Below are 24,780 nucleotides of genomic sequence, written 5' to 3'. Positions count from 1 at the left end.
CAAATAAAACAATGAAAAAAATTCCAAGAGAAATCACAAATATTAGTTCTTACACCTTGAAAATAGTGGCAACTATGCTGCACTATTGAAAAAAACATTTATCCATTTATTAATCCATCTATGTGCGCATACGTGAGGCCTGATGTTACATAATTAGGTTTAAAAAGAAAACATATTTTTAAACAAATAAATTTAAGGCAAATTGACTTCAAGCCATCAATCTGAATTTCCCTAAGCTTCGCCGAAGAGCTACTTTCACATCCTTATTTTTAAGACTATAGATTATTGGATTGAGCACCGGGACAGCAGCTGTGTTAAACAGAGCAAATAGCTTTTTGGAGTCCAAAGTGCTACTTAGGTTTGGTGTCAGATACTGGCTTACAAGAGTTGTGTAGAGCAAGATGACAACTGTCAGGTGAGATGAACACGTGTAGAAGGCTTTACGTCTGCCGTGATGGGAACGGATCTTCAGGATGGTGACAATAATGAAAATGTAAGGGATAAAAGTGAGAACAAATGGAGTATAAATCAAGAGGACCAAACCTTCTATAAAAAATAACATTTCTAAAAATGAAGTATCGTCGCAGGAAATCTTCATTAAGGGAACAATGTCACAGAAGAAGTGATTGACTTCAGTTGTTGAATAACAAGAAAAAGTATACAGAATCCCAACAGGGGGAATAACCTGTATAAACCCAACCAAACAACAAGCAGACGCCAACAGAACACAAGTTCTAGTATTCATAACCATTTGATATCGTAAAGGATTACAAATTGCTACATAGCGATCATAACTCATGGCTGTTAATATCAATAGACCATGACCTGTTAATGAACCAAACATGTACATTTGGATCATGCACGCAAGGTAGGAAACAGATTTATCATGTGTAATAAAGCTGGTGAGCGTCTTGTGCAGAGTGATGGTGGAACATGACATGTCCACTATGGACAAGTTGCCCAGAAAGTAGTACATCGGAGTGTGGAGATGGTGGTCCAGGCAGATAAGCAGAAAAATGGTCATGTTGCCAGCAAGAGTGATGAGATAAATGAGCAGAACCAGAAAGAAGATAGCGGTCTGAATTTCTGGAACATCTGAAATCCCTTTGATTATGAAATATCTGATTAAAGTCTGGTTTAAATACATATTTCCCAAAATCTAATTTCCTGTAATGGAATGCATTTTAATGACTATTAATCCAGTATATAATTTCAAAATGTTTCACAAGTGAAAAGATCAGCTCCTAGCTTACTTTATAATGCAACAAAATTATGTGAATAAACAGGAACTATTATATGCCTGCTGGGCATGAGGTTCGGGTTTGTTGCCACCATGGGTCCGATGGACATCCTGTGGGTTAAAAATTTGTGGTCCTGGTGAATTTATGTACATTTATCGCTGGGGAAAAATGTTTAAAACCATAATACACTGCACGACTTTTGAACTTTGGCCAGCAGGATTAGACATACCAATAAGGGGGCATTTGGATGAGGCAGTGCGGCTTCCACATATTTTGCAAAAGTTGTCCAGCTAAATCCTCTTTTTTTAACACACGTTGTGATACAGTGTAAGCTTTTTTTGCAAGCTAGTTGGTAAGTGTGCTGGGAAATTCTTGTGTTTGTAATGTGAAAAGCCCTTCCATGTGTACTTTACTTTAAAAGCTATATAATAAAGCTATATATTTACTTTAAAAGCATTATAAATTGATGGGTGTGGTTGCCATTTGCTTCACCTGTTGAACTTGGTGTGAGGATACTGGGTCCTGGGGCCGAAGCCAGCCGAAGGATCGGCCGAAGCTACGGCCAGATCCTTCGGCAGCTTTGTGAATAGACCCCATAGATTAGAGTTAGGACCACACTACACAGAGGGGCCTTGACGAGGCAGTGTGGCTTCCACATATTTTGAAAAAGTTGTGCAACTAAAACCTCAGTTTTTACCGCAAGTTGTGATACAGTGTAAGCTTTTTTTTGCAGGCTAGCTGGTAAACATGCTGGGACATTTTTGTGTTTGTACTGTGTAAAGCCTTTCCATGTGCACCTTACTTTAAAAGCTAGTTACAAACTGATGAGTGCAGTTGCCGGATAAAGTTTTTGGATAAACCAGCCCCCTCACTATAAAAAGGGGAGACACAGAGCTGCCATTGTGTCAGTGTACTGGAAGTTACTAAAACGAAAGAATAGGGAAAGCTGACACAATGCATGTTAATAGGACCTTTATTTTAGTCTTAAATGTGTGATTTTTTTTGGTATCCCTTTAAAAAAGTGGTCTTTTGTTTCATGGGGCATTATTTTGGGGTGTATTGTTTTAGCGTATATTAATATAGCCTGTTTGTTAGATGAAACTGCTTTTTTCTTATTTTTATGTTATGTTGATACAGCCTTTTTTTAAAAGTTTGGGGTGCTAAAACAGCAGCATTCACTTGTTGCTGATTATCTGCTGCATCATTTGAAAAATATATATAAAAATGCAAGGCCATTGTGAGCCTAAATCACCTCAAATTATACCAATTACATTTGCCCTACCTCCATCCTATCTTTGTAGTAAAAACACAAGTAAGGCATACACTAGTTAGGCCTATTTTTCCTAGCCAGTTTTACACTGTGCTGTACCCTCTGAAGTGTCTTCATTCTGATAGAAAAGACCCAGCCTGTGCTCTTTGTCTCTAGTAAATTTTAGCCTACCTCTGCTCATTAAAATTGTCCTTCTGCTGGCCAGTTTTACACTGTTGTGTCATCTGCAGCCTCTTATCTGCTGGTCAAAACGGACCCATTACTGCTTGTTGAAAAAGCATATGTCACTGCTAAAGAGACCAAAAACTGCTTTAAAAAAAATCTACATTAATAAGATTGGAGCTCTGCTGCTGTATGTAAGGCAAGCTAATTGTGAAAGGAAAAACATTATTCAACAACCATTTATGCACTGCCGATTTTCGCTGTTGCTGAGACCCCAAGCTTGTATATTCAGTATTGCCCTTAAAGCTGCATAAAACCCCCATCTCCCTGCTGTTTGATATAAACTGTATATTTATATATATATATACACACACACACACACACATAGTAGTTTGCTTATTTGTTTTAAATATGTCTACAACTTACTAACAAGATTTACCTACCACAGACTTCAACAGAATTCACTAATAAGTTCAAGTTCACTGAATTTCAAACAGGATTGAGCGAATCCTCAGCAAATCAAACCCAGGGAAATTCACCTATCCCTTATGTCTGCTTACCTTAATAAACAAGCACTGGATGTTCCTACCGCAAATACTGCATATCCATTTAGGAATTATTAACAAAGTATTTACCATGATTAAAAACAGAGTTATGGGAAATATTAATAAAAATTCAGGTAGAACATTGGTATTCAATAGGAGAAAACATTTACCACTTACCACTTCAGAAAGATTTAATGGGTCAGATTGGAGATCAAAGAAAAATGCATAGATGTATAAACTCATCAGACACCACGTATAATTGTCAGGTTCTATATGAAATCCAATTACTGGTGAATGCAAATATATATAGTGCAGCGTGTTATCATAATGAATCCCCTTGGAATACTTTACCTACCTATCTATGATATAAAAACTAATTGCCAATTAAGCCTCAGCTGTTTATTACATGTCTATGACTGCATTATGCTAATGACAGATTTGTTTTATTAAAGCAGATGCAGCCTAAGAGATGTATTATCATGTGAAGTGCACGTATGCTACCTAATGTGTAACTGTGAAACTTAAGGTGCCCATACACTCTACAACCATCGCAAGACTTTAGTCTTGCGATGGTTGTAAAGGGATTAAAAAAACGTACGATCTGCCTATCTTGGACAGGCAGATCGCACTCTCGATCATCGCAAGCCCGCCCCCCTGAGGGGCAGGCTTCCGATGACCGCAATGCTGAACGGGCAGTGTGCGCGTGCGCACACCGGCCCGTTCGGCATTTGTCTTCCGAGCACCGTTCTAACCAGCCGAGAATCGTACGATTCCCGGCTGGTTTTCGAACATGCTGGTTCGACGGAAGACGTGCGACCGTACAGTAGAAACGGTCGCACGTCTCCGTTCACACTGCTCGATTATCGTACGAAAAACCGATCGCATACGATTATCGTACGATAATCGTGCAGTGTATGGGCACCTTAAGAATAGCCCTTATCTCCCTTTCTGTCCTAGAGGCTGGTGCTATGTTTTTTAAGCCTTCATCTAGGTCTTTTCAGTAAACAATTATAAGTTTACGAGGTGCTCCTAACCCGTTCAGACACCTTTGGGCGTAATAATTGGAGAATTGATCACAAGGTATGATTTTTTCAATGATTCACAGTAATTTTCCAGAGATCAGTGTGAATGAAGTCTAAAAAGAGTGCCAGGCAATCATCTCAAGAGTCTAAAAAAAACATTATTATCCTCACAAATGATGACAAGGAGATATGCAAAACCAATACGTTTCAGAATTTAAACAGCAAATTATCTTTCCTTACCAAGGATTTTCATTCCTGCCTAAGAAATAGAATTCTGTGCAGGAGCTATGAATTTAGAGTCCATCAGTGTTCTGTTGTTTATTGCTTGAGCTATGAGTAATGGGATTTCTGACTCCCGAAGCATGTTGGCTGCGCATATCTCCTTGCCATCATTTGTGAAGCCAATAAAGGTTTTTGAGATGAATGCCTTGTGATTTTTTTAGTCTTCATTCAGTTTTGGTCACCGATACTCAGAAAGGATGTCCTTGAGCTGGAAAAAGTCCAGAAGAGGGCAACCAAACTCATTAAGGGGTTCGAGGATCTGAACTATGAAACAAGGTTGTTAAAATTAAATATGTTCTCGTTGGAGGTTAGGAGATTAAGGGGGGACATGATTTTCATGTATAAACTATTCAAGGGTGACAGCAACCTTAGTAACAAACTGTTTACGGTCAGCTCCGTAACAAAGACCAGAGGGCACAACCAAAAATTGGTGGAAAAAAATTTCAACATACAGGGCGCAAGGGGTTCTTCACAGTTAGAGCGGTTAAGGTCTGGAACTCGCTGCCACAGAAAGTGATTTCAGCTAAGAGTGTTGAATCATTCAAGAGACTCCTTGACGAGTTCCTTGGAGACCACAATATACAAGGGTACAGGTACTTTTAAGAGAAAAATCACACATGGACACATACACACGCACACACACACCTGCTCATAACTGCATACACGCAATAGGTTGGACTTGATGGACTTATGTCTTTATTCAACCTCAAATACTATGTAACTATGTAATTCACATGGATTCAAATTTTTGTGATCTGTTCTGACTTCAGCGCCGCTCTGCGCTGTCAGCATATAGTGGGCAATAGCTCTCTATATGCTGAGTTTTGGATCACAGGAGGACAAACTATATGTCCTCCTGTGATTCTAAAGAGATTTATGGGCAGAAAATGTTGGCCCATAGTTCTCTTTTAATGAAGAAGCAGGGAGGTTCATGTCAATGGAATGGTAAGAGACCTGGTTGCCTAGTTGACCTATCTGAAGGTAAATAAGAAAAACTTTATTAAAGGAAAACTATGGGATTAAGTCTTTTCCCCATAGTTCTCCTTAGGGTAACGGGAGGACACAAACTAGCGTCCTCCCGTCACCCTAGGCTCAGTATACCGCGAGCTGTAGCTTGCGTTATACTGAGACGCCGCAGTATACCGCGCGCAGCTGCTCGCGTTTTACTGAGACGCCACAGCTGAAGCGGATCCAGACAATTGTGCCGGGATCCGCCCAGCTGCGTGAGTGATAGCTGGCTCTGCCTATCTAAAGGCAGATCCAGCTGTACCCGCCCCCTCCCCCGTCCGTTCCGCCAGTCAGCGCTGGCGGATCGGAGCCGGGAGGGGGGAATCCAGCCCCTCCCCTGTCACGGCAGAGAGCCGTGACAGGATCGAGAGATGAGCGAACGCCGGTATGTAATCGCTCACCTCCCGATCTACTGAGCCGACCTGTCTCATTGTCACAGGTCGGCTAGAACTATGAGGTGAGTGAAAAGCACTCACCTCATAGTTCTCCTATAAGTATTGTGTCCATGTAAACGTTTTGTTACTGTTAGATGGTAGATCAATTCTCGTACCTGTATACCCCGTATGGACCACTACGGGTCTGTTTATTCGGTGATAACTTTGTCGTTACTTAAGATAACACAGTAATACATACATTTTGTGTATTATTTTATTACATATTTTTGGCACCAAATAGGCTTTCTTTTCTAGCAATATTGTCTTAAGAAAAAGTTTTTTATGGCCTACGTAATCTGTAGGCGAAAGCATTAATTTTTTTAACAAAGTAGCAAACAAAAAATTTAAAAAAAGAAATAAATATTGATGCTAAAATATAGAAATAACAAAATCACAACAAAAATAATAGCCAATGGGAGAAGGGAAGGAAAGAGTTAATTAGGGCTAGTTTTGATTAACTAGGGGCGAGTGCATTATATGGAGCCGGGAGCTGAGGATGTATCAGAAGCCGAAATCTCTGGCCATAGTCGAGGCTGACCAATTAGGACAACATTATTAGTGGGTTAAGGTCACTCCTGCTATACGCCTCTAATAGGAATTTGTCCCAGCAGGGGTTGGCTGTGTCCTCTACATTGTCCGAGGCGCTCCTCCCCTTGGGTCCCAGGCGTGACGACAGATGGGGTGTGGTGGTTGGGCTTATCTGAGCCACCCTTCTCATCTCGGTCCCCAAACATCAGTCCTATTCCAGACAATCCTTGTGTATCATTAGCCTATGTTGGTCCCCTGAAGAAGCTATTTGCGAAACGTGTCGGGACGAATCATGTCAGATATGTATCTGGATATTGCATCCATGAATTATTTGGAATCATGGCTGTTTAACTAGAAGTATTTGGTCTGAGATGTGATCACTGGGCATATGTTTTTCTAACTTTATGGGTGGTACTGTGTATTGCATCAACTGGATCCATTTTTCTCTTATTTATTTGTATGTGAAATACATTTTGATACATTTTATCTATGCATTGGTTTCATACCTCTCTACAAACCCTTATTTCCTCATATGTTTTTTTTTATTACCTAGGGGGTTAATAAGGAGTTAACTTTGAATACATTTTATTTTAAAAACAAATACATTTTTTCCCAAAATTCATTAATTACCGACAAAGCCTCTAAGTCTGGAGTCCACAGTTTTATACAGATATAGGACTCCAACTGAAAAATACAGGACTAAAACAGACTTGAGTACAATGGTGCCCCTAAAAAGATACACGTGCACCCAATATACGAATATAACAACTCAAAATTCCCTTCCCAAAAAAAGTTTTACATTTCACTTTAATAAACCTATATTAAAAAATGTTTACCTGTATACATATCCTCAATATAAACCTACATATCATATATTTGCATGGAAACATATTTATAAACAAAGTAAATAAACAACTTTCTGGTAGAGGAGTGCCGGCAAGTCATATTCCTCACTGATAATTTCAACCAATGTAGAACTATATGTAAATAAAAGGTGAATAGCCCCACCTATGGAACCCAAATCCCTTAAAGCGGACCTTTACACTCAATAATCGAATTCTAACAATGCATCCCTCTATGTATGATGATTAATAATAAGATAGACATGTCAGGTGTAAAATGCTGTGATTTTGAAGTACTTACTTACGCAGAGCATTCACTTCCTGCTTTGAAAAGGCAAAATGACTTCAGTATGCCAACGCAATGCATGCTGGGATTGCCTTGTCATCAGCAGAGCATTGCTGGTAAATCTCATCTGTAATTTCACGAAATCTCAAGAAAAGGCATTTTCCTCCCCTGACATGTCTAGTCACATGTGCTAGAAATCCAGATAGTAATATGAGATCTAGTAATCTGCCCTTAGTAAACATGGCCACTGTCACAAGACTGGGGAAAAAAAGAAAAATAAGGTATACAAAGAATGCAAAGCCGGCAATTATCTAGAAGTATGTGTGTGTAGAGTCTCATTACTAATCATTTCTAAAGGTGTCTTTGTTGTTATTTTAAAGATATGGGTAAAGGTCCGCTTTATTTGCAATGATGTCATAAATCACCACCCATTCCTGCAGGAAACAGATGTAAGCCACTGAATACCTTCATGCATTCTTCTGCAAAAATAGTTAGAAATATTTGTCAAGTGCTTCATTTCAAAACATAAAGAAAAGAAAGAAAAAAAAAAAGGGGTAGAAAAACACAAACAAAGTTTAACAAAAACACAACCGTCAACAGCAATGATAATCAATAGTAGAGGTACATTTCCATCGCTCCCCAAGGTAAAAATACAAAAATCCTGGGTATGTACCATATTTTATGCTGTACGTATGTAAATGTTTGTGTTAACATTTACATGTATAAAGCGCAAATTTATGTTATTGGAGCTGCCTGCGTCCCATGAACAAAGATGCTGGCTGACTGGAACATCCTAGCATCTTTTGTTGCTATGATGCAGACGGCTTGTTCCAGCTAGCTTTCTTTGTAGCTAGGATGCAAACAGCTTGAGCCACATAGCTTCCTCTGTTGTTAGGATGCAGGTGGTTCCAGCTACTTATTGTGCTAGCAACTATTAGGGAACGCACTTTTGTCCTATACGCATGTAAACCTTACATACATGCATGCTGAGCACCACTAGCTCTCAAAATACCTGAACAATCTGGATGCAGGCATTGTTCGGGTATTTTGAGAGCCAGCGGGGCCGACTAGCAAGATACTGAAGCTTGACAAAGTGGGAGATTCCTCCATCCACACAGTTTAGCGTAGATGGAGGAATCTGTTGCACTTTTTACATCTGACCATCAAAAATCTGCAGATAATCTATAGGTGTATGGCCAGCTTTACTAAAGACCTGTATTAGGATTTTGTGTTTGACGCTTCTCTGCTCACAATTCCCAGGCTTCCTCTGCAATCTGTCCATTTCAATTATGCTACCCTGTAATGACATCATTTTCTGGAGTACTGTGTATTACAAACCAAACAATTGCCATGTACTTTTTTTTTATCCTTTCATAATTTTTTATTTGAATGTCATTGTAGCTGGTCTTTTGCAGCCTTAGTCATGTCCTGTCTACATACACTAAAGCAATGGCTGCATGTCATTGCTCAGGACCAGCTTGCTAATGGAGATAGCCGCAGATGATGCCTGCACACTGAGCATCACCATGGTTGTTTACAGTCTCCAATAGCAGTTCATAAGATAGGGTGACAATGGAGGACAGGAACTGGGACATACTGTATCTAATATTACTGGGCACATATTCAATAGACAATTATTATAAAGCAGTATGGGTGGTCCAGGGGAGCCCATAGGGTTGCTTAAACAGTTCTTCGCTTCAGTGCTCTTCATAGTAGGTTCATTTCAGCTTTGCAAGTCTTTTTTTTCAGACTGTAAACAGTAAGAGCATCTTTTGTACTCCTTTATACACGTATGTATGCATATTCCCTTCACCTTAAAGCATATATTCTGTATTATTTGCCACCTTTATATAAGTAATTTTCAGGGTATACCACAACGTACATTGTAAGATTCAGTTCAAAATTCAAACATTGCATTCCAAATACTGCCATGTCAGAAGAAAAACACTGCCTACACTGCTGGGTCTGCTGCTGTTGCATCAAAGATGGCGGTGCAGAAGGGTTTTTAGTAGAAGGGAGGCAGAAGGGTTTTTAGTAGAAGGGAGGCAGAAGGCTTTTAGTAGAAGGGAGGCCTTTTAAGGGAACTTAGATAAGTAATGCAAGGTTAAAGGACAGAGAATATGATTAGAAATGTGCTTAGAGATGAATTAACTAGGGGCAGAGTCTCATTAGGAAAACTACCCTATATATATATATATATATAAATAGAGTATTTCATAAAAACACACATTACATGCATTGTACATTATTGCAAGTTAAGAATCCCTGTCCTTGAGAACCACAGAATAAGATGTAAGCTCCTTTACATCCTTCTTGTCCAAGAAACATTTCATGTAAGTCTCGTGGTCTCCTCTCTTGGTGGGCCTGGGCAAATTGCTTTTTTTTAAATTTGATAGTCTGTTATGGGAATTAAGTTAAGTTAAGTTATGACATGCTTGGAATAGTTCTTGCTATTATTGCACAGTTTTCAGGCTTTGAGCCAAATATCTTTTTAATGACAAGAAATCCAGAGTAAGAGTAACATAAAAAAAAAATGATGATTATTTTATCCAAAAGAGAGCCATGTTACTATGCTTGATAACAGCAGAAGATATGGGGAAAAAAATGGGAAACATTTAGGTGAATATTTTCCTTCTCTTCAACTGTCGTCCTAAAGCTGCTTTCACATCTTTATTTTTTAAACTATAGATCAACGGGTTTAGCAGAGGGATGGCAGCTGTATTAAACAGTGCATACCGTTTCTTTGAATCCAGGGTGCTTGTTGTACTTGGTGTCAGGTATTGACAAACAAGAATCGTATATAGAAGGATTACCGCTGTAAGGTGCGAGGAACACGTGTAGAAGGCTTTACGTCTTCCAGTGTTTGAACGGATCTTCAGTATGGCTGCTATTATAAAGATATAAGGGGTGAAGGTCAGAAGAAATGGGATAATAGTAAAAAGGAATAAGCCTTCTATGAAGAATATTATGTCCAAAAGGGAAGTGTTGCTACATGTAATTTTCATCAAGGGAACAATGTCACACAAGAAGTGATTGATTTCAACTGATGAGTAGCAAGAAAAACTGGACAATAGCCCAACAAGAGGCGCAACCAGAAGGAAACCCAACGCCCAACAGAGAGAGGCCAAAAGAGCACAATTCCTATGGTTCATAAGCAAATGGTAACTTAAAGGGTTACAGATGGCTATGTAGCGATCATAACTCATTACAGTCAGTATGAATAGTTCATGTACTGTTAAAGATCCAGCCATAAAAGTCTGTGCCATGCAGCCATAAAAGGAAATTGTTTTATCCCCAGAAACAAAGCTTGTAAGGATCCTATTTAACGTGGCAGTAGTGCAAGACATGTCTACAATGGACAAGTTAGCTAAAAAGAAGTACATGGGGGTGTGGAGATGAGAGTCCATGCAGATCAGTAGAAGAATGGTCATGTTACCGCCAACAGTGATGAGATAAACAAAAAAAACTAAGATGAAAATTGTAATTTGTATTTCGGGAACATCAGAAATTCCTTTAATGATAAAATAGTTTACGACAGTGTGATTCACATACATCTGCATAGCCCTCTAGGATCTGAAATGAGAAGAATCAGAAATCTGTTTGCTCTACTTATTTACTTAACACCATATTTTATTTTGCGGATGTAATCAGCACATCTGTCAAACTCCTGCTTGTATGCTAACTGTTATATGGCATCAATGGTAAACAAAGTGCCATATTTCTGGCACAAGAATAAATGCACACTTGCTGAGCTGAAAAAAGACCCAGGAGGAGGAAGTAACATTATTATTTCATTATGTTTGTCACGGTCATAGTACTATACTAGACATGCAGACTTCCTGATGTCCATATCCACAGACACCCATCCAACATACAGTCCATGCACTTCTCTTTATAATTGTGGGGTTATAGAAATGAGATCCAGCAAAAAAATGCTATAAATTGAAGCAAAATAATATATTAATACATAAATAAATAAAATGACACATCATAAAATTGTATTATTTTATTGTTCATATTTATGCACATTTAAATATTTTGTTTATATAAATGTTACTTCAAGTTAAGTTAAACTAACATAAAAAAAGTTAAACACTGTTCAAAAAACGTTACTTATAACTCCACCTCTATTCAGAAATATTCCCGCCAATAAACATTCTTCAGATGCTGACAAATAGTTTGGGACTATTATAACCCTGTGTGTGTTGTAATGTAGTCACCGCTCCAAGCTCAGTCCCGCGATGGACTACAATCTCAATACAAATTAGTAAACTAAACATGAGATTGTAGTCTATCACAGGAGCGAGCTTGGAGCGATGTCTACTTTACAACACACATAGGGACCATGGGGAACAAAAGTAGCCCCCCTCCAGAAGGAAGGACAGTGCCAGCACCAATTCAGAGATGATTTGTAGATTTATAGCTCAGTGATACACAAATAAGAGACATTTTTGTTAAGAGGGTACTTGAATGCATTTTTTAAAAGTAACTCCTAAGTTTAATGTCACTTTAAACCTCCCCCATCTCCATTAAGGAAAAGGATCCTGAAAGCTGATAATATTGTTTGAGATATTTAGAATTCTGACTGGATCACAAATGTTTTAATGGAGATGAACAAAGGCAAACATGGTTGAATTCCTGCATGGGTGACAACCATGGCTCTATCCATCGATATAGTGTAGGAGTGAGCATAGCCACTCAGAGACAGAAAGTGTGTTATTTGCAGGATTACCAGGTGAAAATGAAGGTAAATGTAAGACTATACCTGACAGTGCGGATGCTTCTGTGCATACGCGTACGCCTGTCTTCCGCATTAGCGGGAAACAGGCGCTATTGCGCATGTGTGCTCAACGTATGTGCGTGAGGAAACGTGCTAACGTGGCACGCAGGAAGTGATGCAGCTTCTCTGAATTGATGGCCCAATTTTATCTTGCCAGTCCTATGGATCATTGCTGGATGGTCTTTTAGCTCCTGTGTGTGTGTTCCTGTGCCTCTGCCTGTTCCAGTATTCTGTTGCCTGACCCGGATCTTTTCTGCCTGCCTTCTTGTACTTTGCTGCCCGATCAGTATTGACCCTGGCCTCCCTGACCTCGTCCTGCTCCAGTTCCTGGTGGTCTTCCCAGCTGCATCTACACCTGCTTCCTCGGAGACCAGCTTCATACTCACCCAGGCGCTGTGCCCTGCACCCACAGGCACCGGTTCTGCTCTCTGTCCTCTCACTCCCTGTCACCTCTCTCAGGGGTGCGGGACAAGAGTTGCAAAGGAGGCCTCCTCACTACTCGTTTCTCTACCAGATACGCAATAGTAACAAGTCAGACAAAGAAAACCAATGCAGGTGTCACATTTAAGTACTGGTAAGCTGCAATATATTTTATATTATTTTGGCTTTAGATATCCTTTATTGAGAAAGTCGAAATCATACCCAGCCCTTATGTTGCCCAACTGAAATTGTACGACGGCTAACAATTAATTTCTTATTTGATTAATTTTGATTAAATGATTTAGTCAATAAATAAAAAAATTGGCCTGTGTATTGCATTAGTATCTTTCTACCAGGAAGCTGAAACAATTTTGTGACACCAATGGTGTATATTTCCACTTACCTCTCTAAGCAGAATAATTTCTTCCTCTCAGCCTATGGTCTTAGTTTTCAAAAGGACTCCATATAGCCATATGACTGTTATAACCGCAGTGTTTTCTGTATTCAGCCATTGTATATCAATTAACAGCAAGGGGTATATATACTGGGTATTTTGGATATTCATTATAATTAAGTCCCCTGGCGATTGAGAGTGACAGACGGGGTTAATGTACTGCTCCTATCAGTTAATGATCATTACTTGGTCCCAGGTGTCACATGCACTAAAATAATGAGCTGAAGTGTGAATATAGAGACAATTAATGCAAGTTAAAATGATAAACTTTAGCCATTGTCAGTATACCTGATAACCACATACGTAGCAAAAAATAAATAAAGAACTCTGGTACCAATGAAAAACATAAAGGGAAGGTTTCTAAAACAAACGGCTGTTCCTTAAAAAATATCTAAAGCCAAAAACAGAAATGTAATATATTGCAGATTACCAGTTCTTAGATGTGGTGGCTGCATTACATTTTTGTGCTTTTTTTCTTTATTTTTACCTGGTAATTCTGTGAATAACACACTTCCTGTTGTGGGGTAGCTATGCTCACTCCTCAACTGTAGCTATAGAAGAAGCCATGGTTGCCACCCGGGCTGTAACTTGAACATATCTGCCTATCTCTTTATCAAATGGGGCTAATGGAATTAGTAGTGTAATGGATCTTGGTACCCTGGCTGGGTATATCCACTAAGGTCACAGCTTCCTCTCGCTACAATCCAATCCAAAGTCTTCCATTAGGGATCAAAAGTAGTTGTTATAGCCTATACACCCAGCCGTCTGCCTGCAACGTGATGTCTAGTTATGCAGTTCTGTCCAGGAACCAGAAAACAGTACGTCCCCCTGCACTCCTTACATGTAATGTCCGGGCCAGCCGGGGTTGAATCTCAGCTGCGGAACTTAGTAGAATTGTGGAGGAAGAGATTTTAGGTATAGAGGTACGGTAGTCAGTGTTGGATTCCTGGCATCACTCTCAATCTTAGATATGGAGAGTTAGGAGTCCGACCATCATATACTGCAAAGAAACAACTTAGTAGCTTAACCACTGTGTATTAATTCATACAGGTGGTGGTATTTTTGTAAGAATGAATAGGGATTTGTGCGATAGCACAGGTCACTTATACAAGCGGTCTTGCAGCAACAGCTGGGTATGCTATCAGTGTATTTCGATGAATGAAGTACTAGTAACTGGCACAGTTCAGATATGCTTGCAGGTAACAACAACAGTAAGGTATGCACTCAGTAGTATTTGGATGAATAAAGATACTAGCAGATGGCACAGTTCATATATGTTTGCAGGTAGCAACAACAGCAGGATATGCAAGCAGTAGCATTTAGATTATTCGGGTACTTGCGGTTTTGTTTAAGGAACTTCCACCATAGGAGAATGGATGAACAGGCAGACTGGAGGCTGTGTCAGCAGACAGGGATGAGACCGGAGGCTGTGTCAGTAGACAGGGATGTTCCCACTCTCTCTCTCTTTCAAGTCTTGTAGTCAGGGTAGACAGGAGGTTCCTTGGCCAGAGGAGTCAGCAGGCACTCACTCCCCACATTAGTGGAATGCTGAGCTGACAGTGAGCCGGCATCTTAAGCCAGAAGATATAGGAGGAGCCTATGACATCATCGGGCCAATGCGTTCCAGTGTGGAACGCATCGGCTTGAATCAGACTTACGATAAGCGGCTACGTTCCCCTGTGGAACGCAATAGACGAGCCGCGATCCTTACATTACAGCGCTTCCGGTCCAAGTGAAAATAGTGGTGCTTGCAGTGACAATCACGGATGAACAATAGAAATCACCAGCACTCTGTAAATGAAATTCAAAAAAGTCAATTTATTTGGACGTCACACATACTGTATCACATAACCCAACGTTCCGGGACCACGCAGGGTCCCTTCATCAGGGCAGAGATGTGACAAGTGAGTAAGACATACCATACCACATATACTGTATACCCCTCAGTGAGTGTGGAAAAAGTTTACATCCCCGCCCCATGACATCATCATGATATCAGAGCACACCAGACAGGGAACCAGTTGAGACTGGGTAGAGAAGAACTAGCTTTATTGAGACCCAGCACAACATTTATACAGTTCTGGATTGGTAAAGAAATAATACAACCAAAACATTAAACAATAAAAGCAAACATCCCTCCACAATGCCTGGATGTCCGGAGCCGATATCAATCTTCTGCCCTTTAAGCCTTGATGGTTTGAATAGCCAAACTATGTACACAGGCTGGGGTGAGAATAAACACAAACAATAACAGGTATAATTAAATTAACTGTATCATTAGTATCTGAATTATGTTAATTTACTCTGATACGCCTAGCGTCAGAGTTATGTTAATCCCATAATTTTTCACACAAATGGACAAATAGACCTTCATGATGCAAATAGGTGTCCCGGTCCAGCCTTAACCCCTTGTGTGCTGCTGCATTCCATATTGCCACAGTCAGGTCAGAAATGAGTGACAGGGTTTGTGAAACATGGATACTGGCTCCTAAGATGGCCTCCTACAACAAGCTCCATAGTCCACAGAGGCTCTAGTAATTGGGGAAATGTGGCACCCCGTACCAGGGGGAAGAAGTAGTCCCAATGGTCCCCTTTTACCCATCTCCCAAACCCAGAACCCCTTTCTAGGCCAAGGTCCATAGTCGGTGGGGAGGAGTCTGGCCTTCAGTTCCCTTCAGGTGCCCAGGTCTTGAAATAGTTTACAAAACAAAGATTACATGTTTTGTAAAACTTTTTTAGGTTTAGTAGGCATGAGTGAAGAACGTTTGGACAAAAATCTGGACGTAATACCAAAGCCCATTGAAGCCCATAAGAGCCAAATCGTGTTATTTTTTTCTGGCCTTTTGTTGTTCAATAATAAACATGTGCATTTGGATTCGGACGAACCTTTAAATCAACAAAATTCAGTTGATTCGGTGGTTCGTCCGAATCCAAAATAACAAATGTATTATATGCCCGAATATACTAAAACTATATTCGGGCATACATAAATTCGTTTGCAGAACATGCAGTGGGCATATTGGTATATCTTGGTATACAACAAGATGGCAGGACCCAAACATATGGGCGCTGCCATCCTGGTGTATACCAAGATACACTCAAAGATGGCAGTGTGCAAGCACAGAATGCGCCGGCGGCCGACATGGCCGACGCTCATTCTGCATATTCAGTCTGCGGTTTCGGAGGCTTGTTGCCTCCGAATCTGAAACAGCAGAAACATTTATTTTCTTTGATGAAACAAATGGAAATGTTTTTTGTTTTAATTTGTTTCGGCAGGAAGCAAATTTTGCTGTGCACATGTCTATTCAATAGGAGGTTAGGTAACTGGGCTTTGCTATGGGAACCAATGCAATTTTTTAAACTATTGTTTAGAGTGTAGAGGGTCTTTTAATGCAGCTTTAAGGACAACATTAAAATACACAAATCCTTCAAATAACATCCTTTGGGGATGCCTTCAAGTGGTAAATCAAGTTAGGAAGCAGTACGATGTAGTCCTTTAAAAGTGACATTTGGTTTACAAACAGCCGGAACAGGGGATTTGTCATTAAGCAGTGGTAGCACAACCATGGTTAAATCCCAGATCCCAAGCTGGCAGGTATTTATGAACCATCCGGCCAGGAATACTGAGTGACGTCATTGACAAAATATGATTTCTCTATATTTGGTCAATATTGTCACCCAGAATTGCCGGTCAGTGTGCTGACATACTGCAGCCAGCCAGGTATCTGTCATTTATGGTGGAAGTAGCCCGTGGGGGGGGGGCACACATTGTTGCTGGGTGCAACATTGCAGTGGGACAACATCGTTGGGCAGCAAGTCCAGGGGCATTGCTATGGGGAAAGGAACAAGTGGTGGGCATGGCCAGCAGTACGAATGGTTAAAATTGGGGTTGGTTAAATAGAACCTATGCCTCTTTACACTGCACACTTTTGCCGCAGTCCTTGTAAGGCAACCTGGGCAATGTGGTGAAACAGCACCTGCCAGTCATTCTACACACGGTTTATAATTGCAACCCACAGAAGGAAAGCAAAACACAGCATTCTCATATTGCATTAAACTATTACTTGAAATTAATTACATTAAAGGAGAACTATGAGGTGAGTGCTTTTCACTCACCTCATAGTTCTAGCCGACCTGTGACAATGAGACTGTCACAGGTCGGCTTAGTAGATCGGGAGGTGAGCAAACACATACCGGCATTCGCTCACCTCTCGATCCTGTCACGGCTCTCTGCCGTGACAGGGGGAGGGGCTGGATTCCCCTCTCCCGCTCCGATCCGCCTGCGCTGACTGGCAGAATGGACGGGGGAGGGGGCGGGTACAGCTGGCTCTGCCTCTAGATAGGCTGAGCCAGCTGTCACTCACGCAGCTGGGCGGATTTAGACATAATTGTCGGGATCCGCTTCAGCTGCGGCGCCTTAGTATACCGCGAGCAGCTGCTTGCGGTATACTGCGGCGTCTCAGTATACCGTGAGCTGTAGCTCACGGTATACTGAGCTTAGGGTGACGGGAGGATGCTAGTTTGTGTCCTCCCATTACCCTAAGGAGAACTATGGGGAAAGGCCTTAACCCCATAGTTCTCCTTTAATGCTCTTGTTAAATACAGTCATAAACTAAGAGACAACATTTCTTACTCTGATGTGTCAGCTCTGGAAGGACCACTGGATCATGGGGGATGGTGCTGTGAATGTCCAAGGAGCGAATCATGGTTGAGCTAGCCATACACAGCTCAAATTTTCTGCTGATAGGGCAAAATTCAATCCAGGGGCAAAAATTGCATGTCTAGCTGAGGGTGCTATAGTTTCCTCCATCCACAGTGTGAATGAAGATTCTTCCATTCACACTGTGGATGGGGGAAATCTATTGATTTTCTCTTGTTCCACCTATGAGCTGACGAGAGAAAATTTAGCTGTTTTTGACTTTAGGAAGACACTGCTGTATATTACAGTGTTAATTCTGATGGCAAATTTCAATTTAGTTTTATTCTTAGTCTTTTGTGACTATTAATGATATTAAGGTTTGAACATGCAATACAGACACAAATTTAGCTGTTGTGATATAAAACGTCTTTAGTAACCAATGGAGGAGTATTCTCTGTTGTTTGCAGGGCATTGATCCAGGCAGCAGGGAGACAAGTGGAGCCTGCGTCTCAGCCAGTCCAGCTGCCAGAAGAGTCAGGGGACTGGAGATCTGGAGGAGCTCAGAGGGAACCGAAACTCCAAATACGCACTGTAAATGCAAATGGTCCCTCCCATTCGTCAATGAAAATTGCAATGTATTTTCATCACAGTTTTAGTCCTATTAACTTACAGGGTTATTCACTAAAGGGTGAAGAGTTTGGAGAAGGCAGGAGAAGGGAACAATCTAGGACAACATAGCTGATTTGGAAACATTCTCCAAATCAGCTCACTCTAGGACAACATAGCTGAACTGGAAAGTGAGCTGATTTGGAGAATGTTTCCAAATCAGCTATGTTGTCCTAGATTGTTCACTTCTCTTGCCTTCTCCAAACTCTACACCCTGTTAGTTTTCATTAACTCTTAACTCAATTGTTATACAATGTGATTGCTAAAATGTCGGTGATTGACACAGATTGACAATATCAGATTATTACATAAACCAAATCTTCCTGCTCGTCGTACTTCTATGAGAGAAACTGTCAATGGCTAGCATTAGCATTTGTTTTGCTTTCTTTTCAAGAGAAGTGTGTATATTAGTATGTGTATTGTGTGTATGTGGCTAATATGTATTTTTTAACTTGTGATGGTTCTCCACAGATATATGTTGGCAAAGTACAAAGACACACAACTTAGAAAATATACAGCTGAAGACATGACATTGTACCAGGAACACATCTTGTCATAAAAGTCCAATTCTGGGTTATTTTTTTTAGTTTTTCAACAGCTTACAGTATAAAAGGAGAAAAAAAACAGCTTGGGTTGCAATAGATACCTCCTCTTTACATCTATTCTCTGCCATCAGAGGGATGCACAGTATCATTCAACCTGCAAGACTGAGGGCATACTGTTGGTGCATTGCATTGGATGTTAGTTCTGAGTGGAGGATGCAGTGGTGATTCCATGAGGTCCTTCACTCATACTGGAGGTCAAATGCAATGCCACCACTGCTGTCTGAATTCTTACACATTAAGTTACACCCTGAGAGCAATAGTCAACAGGGACATCACAGTTACCAGGCAATAATTTTTAGGTTATACATTCACGACAACTACTTATTTTTTTAAACCTCTTCCTGTGAGCCTTCACTTTCTTCACTTCTAATCACGTCTTAAGTCCTGTCCCATAGAATATGTTCCGAAGCATGTTCTTTAAACAGCAAGACGGCAAAAATATAATTCAACCCCAGGAAACAGTCAGCTTTGGCAAGTTACGTAACGTTGAAAAAAACTACTACATTTACCAAAATAAATAACAAACATTAAGATATTCAGAGCAATGGAATAAACATACCCAGACATTCAATATATTGATTGATGTATCTCTGGCAGTATTCAGAATTAAACTCCCCGAAACTTGGCTCTTCCTAAAATGAATGTCCACTAACAAAAACAGACATGCACTGCCAAGTCCATGAGCACCCATGCCAGCTTTTATCACGGTAACTTTGAGTTCCTACCAAAAGGGTATCCAGCGGTATGCACATGTACCAGTCAATAAACTGTTCATTACAAGTCTCTGGTCTGTTCTGATGAAGTGAACATGCTTCCTCTGAACACATTGCCAAACCCAGTATGTGGATTTCAAGATAGGGAGTGGCACCATGAATTGCCCAATGCGTCTGAAAGCAGGCACTTTGTAAGCTTGATTGGAGGATGATGGGAGCATGGTTAGAATCCAAAGTTGGTGCTTAGAGTTATATAGGTACATGTAGTAGATGGATGTTATTTGTTAACAAGGATGAACTACTACTTAAATTGTTTGTTTTTATTACACTGTACTCATGATCAGGAACCACACTTGTTCTCTGCTGTCTAAACAATAAAACATCTGTACACATTCCATGTGTTGCTGGAAATGTCTTTTTATTAGATCATACAGTTACACAAAGTTCTGCCTCAGGTCTGCCCCTTTAACACATTTCACCAAATTCTGGCCTTATTCATAGAGTACTTAGAAGCCCAGAAGTTTTAAGTGACACGGAGTGTGATCAGATGTTTTATTGTTTTGACGGCAGTTAATATGGGAGTGAGGACGAGCTCCAGCCGCTGATCACTTGGTTTCCCCCTGCTGTGGAGGAACAGTGCAATGCTTTCAGTGTTTTGCACACTGGTTCTCTGTCATTAGTAAACTTTTTGAATCTGTCAATGCAGTCTCAAAGCTAGGAGCAAGCAGCCCTGCACATACCTAGCTGTCATAACGGAACATACTGTAAATTAACATTTCTAAAGATTGTTAAAAGAAATGGTTGAAATGTATTTATTAAAGCCAGCCACCAAAACTTCCATTTAAATATATATTTCTCAACAGCCACAAAGATATAAAATCCATTTTGAGTGCATAAAATGCCTTTGAAAAGCCAGATATTAAATTTAATAGGAGTGGTGACTATCATCACTGTACTGTACATAGCCTGTGCGTAGAGCAGAGCTATAGGAGGGGGGCAGAAGGCTTCACCCAATACAGGCTGCCTGCAGAAAACTACAGTAGGGGGCAGATAAAAGACCAGTCACCCTGGACAAGGGTGAGTGGTCTTGTACCTGCCCCCTGTAAACGTGTTATTTGGAATTGCTTTGCACTTAGTTGATACAAGTGGACAAAGAACACATCATGCATATAGTCCAATATTTAGTGGAGACATCTTTTTAATTTAGATTACAACAAAAATTCAGAGGAGGGAATGGCTTTGTCTTTTTCCCCTGTATTTGATCAAGGTCAAATTCTCAACGTGAAGTGTAATGCCAACCTATACGGGGTTCATAGAATGGTACTAAAAAATAAATACAACATTTAAAAAAATCAAGTGATCACTTCACCTAAATTCAACCTTCTCCTTAAACATGCTTTCACATCTTTATTTTTTAAGCTATAGATCAGTGGGTTTAGCAGAGGGATGGCAGCTGTATTAAACAACGCATACAGTTTTTTTGAATCCAGTGTACTTGTTGAACTCGGTGTCAGGTATTGACTAACAAGAATCGTATAGAGAAGGATAACCGCTGTAAGGTGCGAGGAACACGTGTAGAAGGCTTTACGTCTTCCAGTGTTTGAACGGATCTTCAGTATGGCTGCTATTATAAAGACATAGGAAACAAAGGTCAGAAGAAATGGGGCAATAATAAAAAGGAATAAACCTTCAAAGAAAAACAATATATCCAACACTGAGGTGTCACTGCAGGTTATTTTCATTATAGGGACAATGTCACAGAGAAAGTGATTGATTTCAATTGATGAGTAGCAACAGAAACTAGACAATATCCCCGCAAGTGGGGAAACCAGAAGGAAACCCAATGCCCAACAGAGAGAAGCCAAGAGAGCACAATTCCTATGGTTCATAATCAAATGGTAATTTAAAGGGTTACAGACGGCTACATAACGATCATAACTCATTGCTGTCAGTATAAATAGTTCATGTACTGATAAAGATCCAGCCATGAAAGTCTGCGCCATACAACCAAGAAACGAAATAGTTTTATCCCCAGTAACAAAGCTTGTCGGGATCTTATGTAATGCTGTGGCAATGCAAGACATATCTACAATGGACAAGTTAGCTAAAAAGAAGTACATGGGTGTGTGGAGATGAGAGTCCAAGCAGATCAGCAGAAGGATAGTCATGTTACCACCAAGAGTGATGAGATAAACCAACAAAACTAAAATGAAGATTGTAATTTGTATTTCTAGAACATCAGAAATTCCTTTAATGATAAAATAGTCAGTAAAGGTTTTATTTAAACACATCTGCATACCCGAGTTCTAGGATCTGAAAAGGGAGAAATCATAAACATCTTACTTGCTTTAGATATTATATTGATATACATGATATTATATTTTGTTTAAATAATAATAATAAAATTACAAGTGTTAGAAAAAAAAACCTGAACTCCAGGAAGTTATAAAATATTTACAGGGTTATTCACAAAAAGGTGAAGAGTTTGGAGAAGGCAGGAGAAGTGAACAATCTAGGACAACATAGCTGAACTGGAAAGTGAGCTGAGTTGGTGAATCCAAATCAGTGATGTTGTCCTAGATTGTTCCCTGTCTTCAAACTCTTCACCCTTTTGTGAATAACCCTGTTAGTTGCATAATTAAAAATTGGGCTGTATGGAACCAGTATTATTCTACCAGGGAGATAACATTATTTTATTAATAAATTGTTATTTTTTTTACTTACTTCTTCTGAATGTCTTTATTTTTTCAAACTTTAGCCCTACTGCACCATCCAAGAAGCAGAGGTCCCAGCTCAGCCGGATGAAGGTTATAATTGCAGTGTTGTCTGCATTCAGTTACTCTGTATTTAAGAGTGGGGGTATAAATACAAATATCTGTATGGCAATAATGATAATTAGGTCCCCTGACTCCTAAGAGGGACAGCTGGGGTAAAAATAATGCACTCATTATTAACATTTCCAATTTAAATACATAATGCTTTGAAACAGTATACCTTAAATTGAACCCTTTCATGCCCAGAGGTCATAAAAGCCTATATGCCTAGGTCAGTTAATGTCAGTTTACTATAACACTATAATTTGCCACCCAAAATATTTAAACATTTTAAAGACATAAAAGGCTTTTTTTGTCACACTACTTTAATTAAACTCTGCTTTTTTATTATAGAGTGAAAAGTGAAACAAATGTATACTTTTCTAAAATTTTTAATTAATTTTACTTTATACCACAAGTGTAACAAACAATCACAGTATTAAACAGAGGAAAACTGATGTCTACAGTCTACAGTGGCATTGAAGCTGAAATATTTTTTTCTGAATGAAGCGTTCAGCTTGCATGTCAATCACTGTCATAGCTGACAGTGATTGGGAACTACCCTGGTTGGTTGTGATTGTTAGTGAGAACTGTCAGCAACAACCAGGTTTGACAGCTAGCAGCCATGAAAAGTGTGAGCTGGTAGCTGTCAAAAGGAGGACGATAATTATGTGTATCTAGATATTGCAGGTGGGAAGGGCTTAAAGCTAAAATGTTAAACCTCTTCGAGAGGATCATAGTATTTTTCTTTAACAAACTATGATAATAAAAAACAATGGTATGCAGCAAATAAGTGTTTATTGTAACATTTTTGTTACCTGTGGAACTTGAAAGCCTGTATAACAACAACTCTTAAAGAGAACCACTCACTGCACTGTACTCTCTGGCACAGTCTAACCCAATTTTTTATGCCTCACTGTGTCTGGAATGTGAAAGGTATTAAGTATTCTTTAGGTTAGAAAACTGCAGCTTGGAACAGGCTAAACAAATGTAAGACTTGGTTACCCACCTGCTCCTTATCTTTATTTAAATGTTTACTTTTTTCTGTGTTTCAGGGGTGGGTTTATCAGACTCATGGGGCACTAGAAGTGGCACTAGCAAATGCAGGACTATGCAAGGCCGAGCATTACTTGAGGAAGGAATTTGGATCATTTGACATGTAGACAGAAGGCATGAGTAATCAACTGATTTTATATGTTTCCTTCCCTCAAATGTTGGGTGTGCAGACAAGCTAAAATATTATCTGCAGCTAAGGATGTTATTCAGTTAGGAGCTGAAGAATTAAGCTGAACCTTTGGCTAATGCTTTGGCTTGTTAGAGATGCGGGAAGCCCTCAGTTCAGCCGGACCGAGGGGCTGCTGTATGGGCTATTTACGATACTCACACTAGCCCATACAGCAGCCAAAGCACTCAGCTGAGCCGAACACATATACTTTGGCTTGGCTGAGCCGAAGACACAGCTGAAGTGGGGAGAAAGGTTCTTCCTGCAAAATGTAAATATAAGAAAAAAAAGAAAAACAGAGTGGGGCCCCCCTCCCAAACCATGCCAGACCCTTTAGGCTTGGTAGGAATGTTAGGAGGGACTCTCACGTTAAAAATAATTTCAAAAAACGTGTGAGGTTCCCCTCAAAAGCCATACCAGGTCCTTTAGGTCTGGTAGGAATTTTAAGGTGGAACCCCATCACCAAAAATGGAGAAAAAAATACCATACCAGGTCACATGCCCTCGTCACGGCTGGCCACGCCCATTTGTTTTCATGCCATGACAGCCCACTGTCCTCAAATGACTTGTAAACAGTGGGCTGTCATGGCATGAAAAAAATGGGCGGAGCCTGCTGTTCCATCATGGCTGGCTCCGTCCATGCGTTTTTTTTCGGACGGGACCTTTCAAGAGTGATTTCACAGATGTCAGCTGAATATCAACAGATATGAGCCAGCCCATCTGTTTCCATTTTACCGGTAACTGTCAAGTCGCTCATTTAGTGTTGTTAGTCCTTCGGGAGCGGTCGGGAGCAGTCGGGTCCAGCAGGCAGCAGGATTTTTTTCTCAAGCCACCTGGGTCACTATGATT

General features: G+C 40.1%; 3 protein-coding genes across 3 annotated transcripts; all 3 read right to left on the bottom strand.

The window, feature by feature from the left end:
- Window positions 1-208: 208 nt before the first annotated feature.
- On the bottom strand, window positions 209-1,147 carry LOC108794501 (olfactory receptor 1009-like). The gene has a single exon (XM_018565547.1). It carries the CDS (start codon window positions 1,145-1,147, stop codon window positions 209-211), a length of 939 nt encoding a protein of 312 aa, XP_018421049.1.
- A 9,088-nt stretch (window positions 1,148-10,235) lies between these two features.
- On the bottom strand, window positions 10,236-11,180 carry LOC108794500 (olfactory receptor 151-like). Its single transcript, XM_018565546.1, has one exon. The coding sequence runs from the start codon at window positions 11,178-11,180 to the stop codon at window positions 10,236-10,238; it is 945 nt and encodes a 314-aa protein (XP_018421048.1).
- Window positions 11,181-21,249: 10,069 nt separating this feature from the next.
- On the bottom strand, window positions 21,250-22,194 carry LOC108794499 (olfactory receptor 8A1-like). Its single transcript, XM_018565545.1, has one exon. The coding sequence runs from the start codon at window positions 22,192-22,194 to the stop codon at window positions 21,250-21,252; it is 945 nt and encodes a 314-aa protein (XP_018421047.1).
- Window positions 22,195-24,780: the final 2,586 nt, after the last annotated feature.

This window comes from Nanorana parkeri, unplaced genomic scaffold (assembly GCF_000935625.1).
Source record: "Nanorana parkeri isolate BGI_ZX_2015 unplaced genomic scaffold, ASM93562v1 scaffold857, whole genome shotgun sequence".
NCBI classification, from domain to species: Eukaryota; Metazoa; Chordata; class Amphibia; order Anura; family Dicroglossidae; genus Nanorana; species Nanorana parkeri.
The sequence above is the reverse complement of the archived record's forward strand: the minus strand, read 5'-3'. Positions and strand labels throughout refer to the sequence as shown.

Coding starts and splice junctions, on each gene's coding strand:
- LOC108794500 (XM_018565546.1), bottom strand. CDS start 11,180: ATGCAGATGTATGTGAATCACACTGTCGTAAACTATTTTATCATTAAA.
- LOC108794499 (XM_018565545.1), bottom strand. CDS start 22,194: ATGCAGATGTGTTTAAATAAAACCTTTACTGACTATTTTATCATTAAA.
- LOC108794501 (XM_018565547.1), bottom strand. CDS start 1,147: ATGTATTTAAACCAGACTTTAATCAGATATTTCATAATCAAAGGGATT.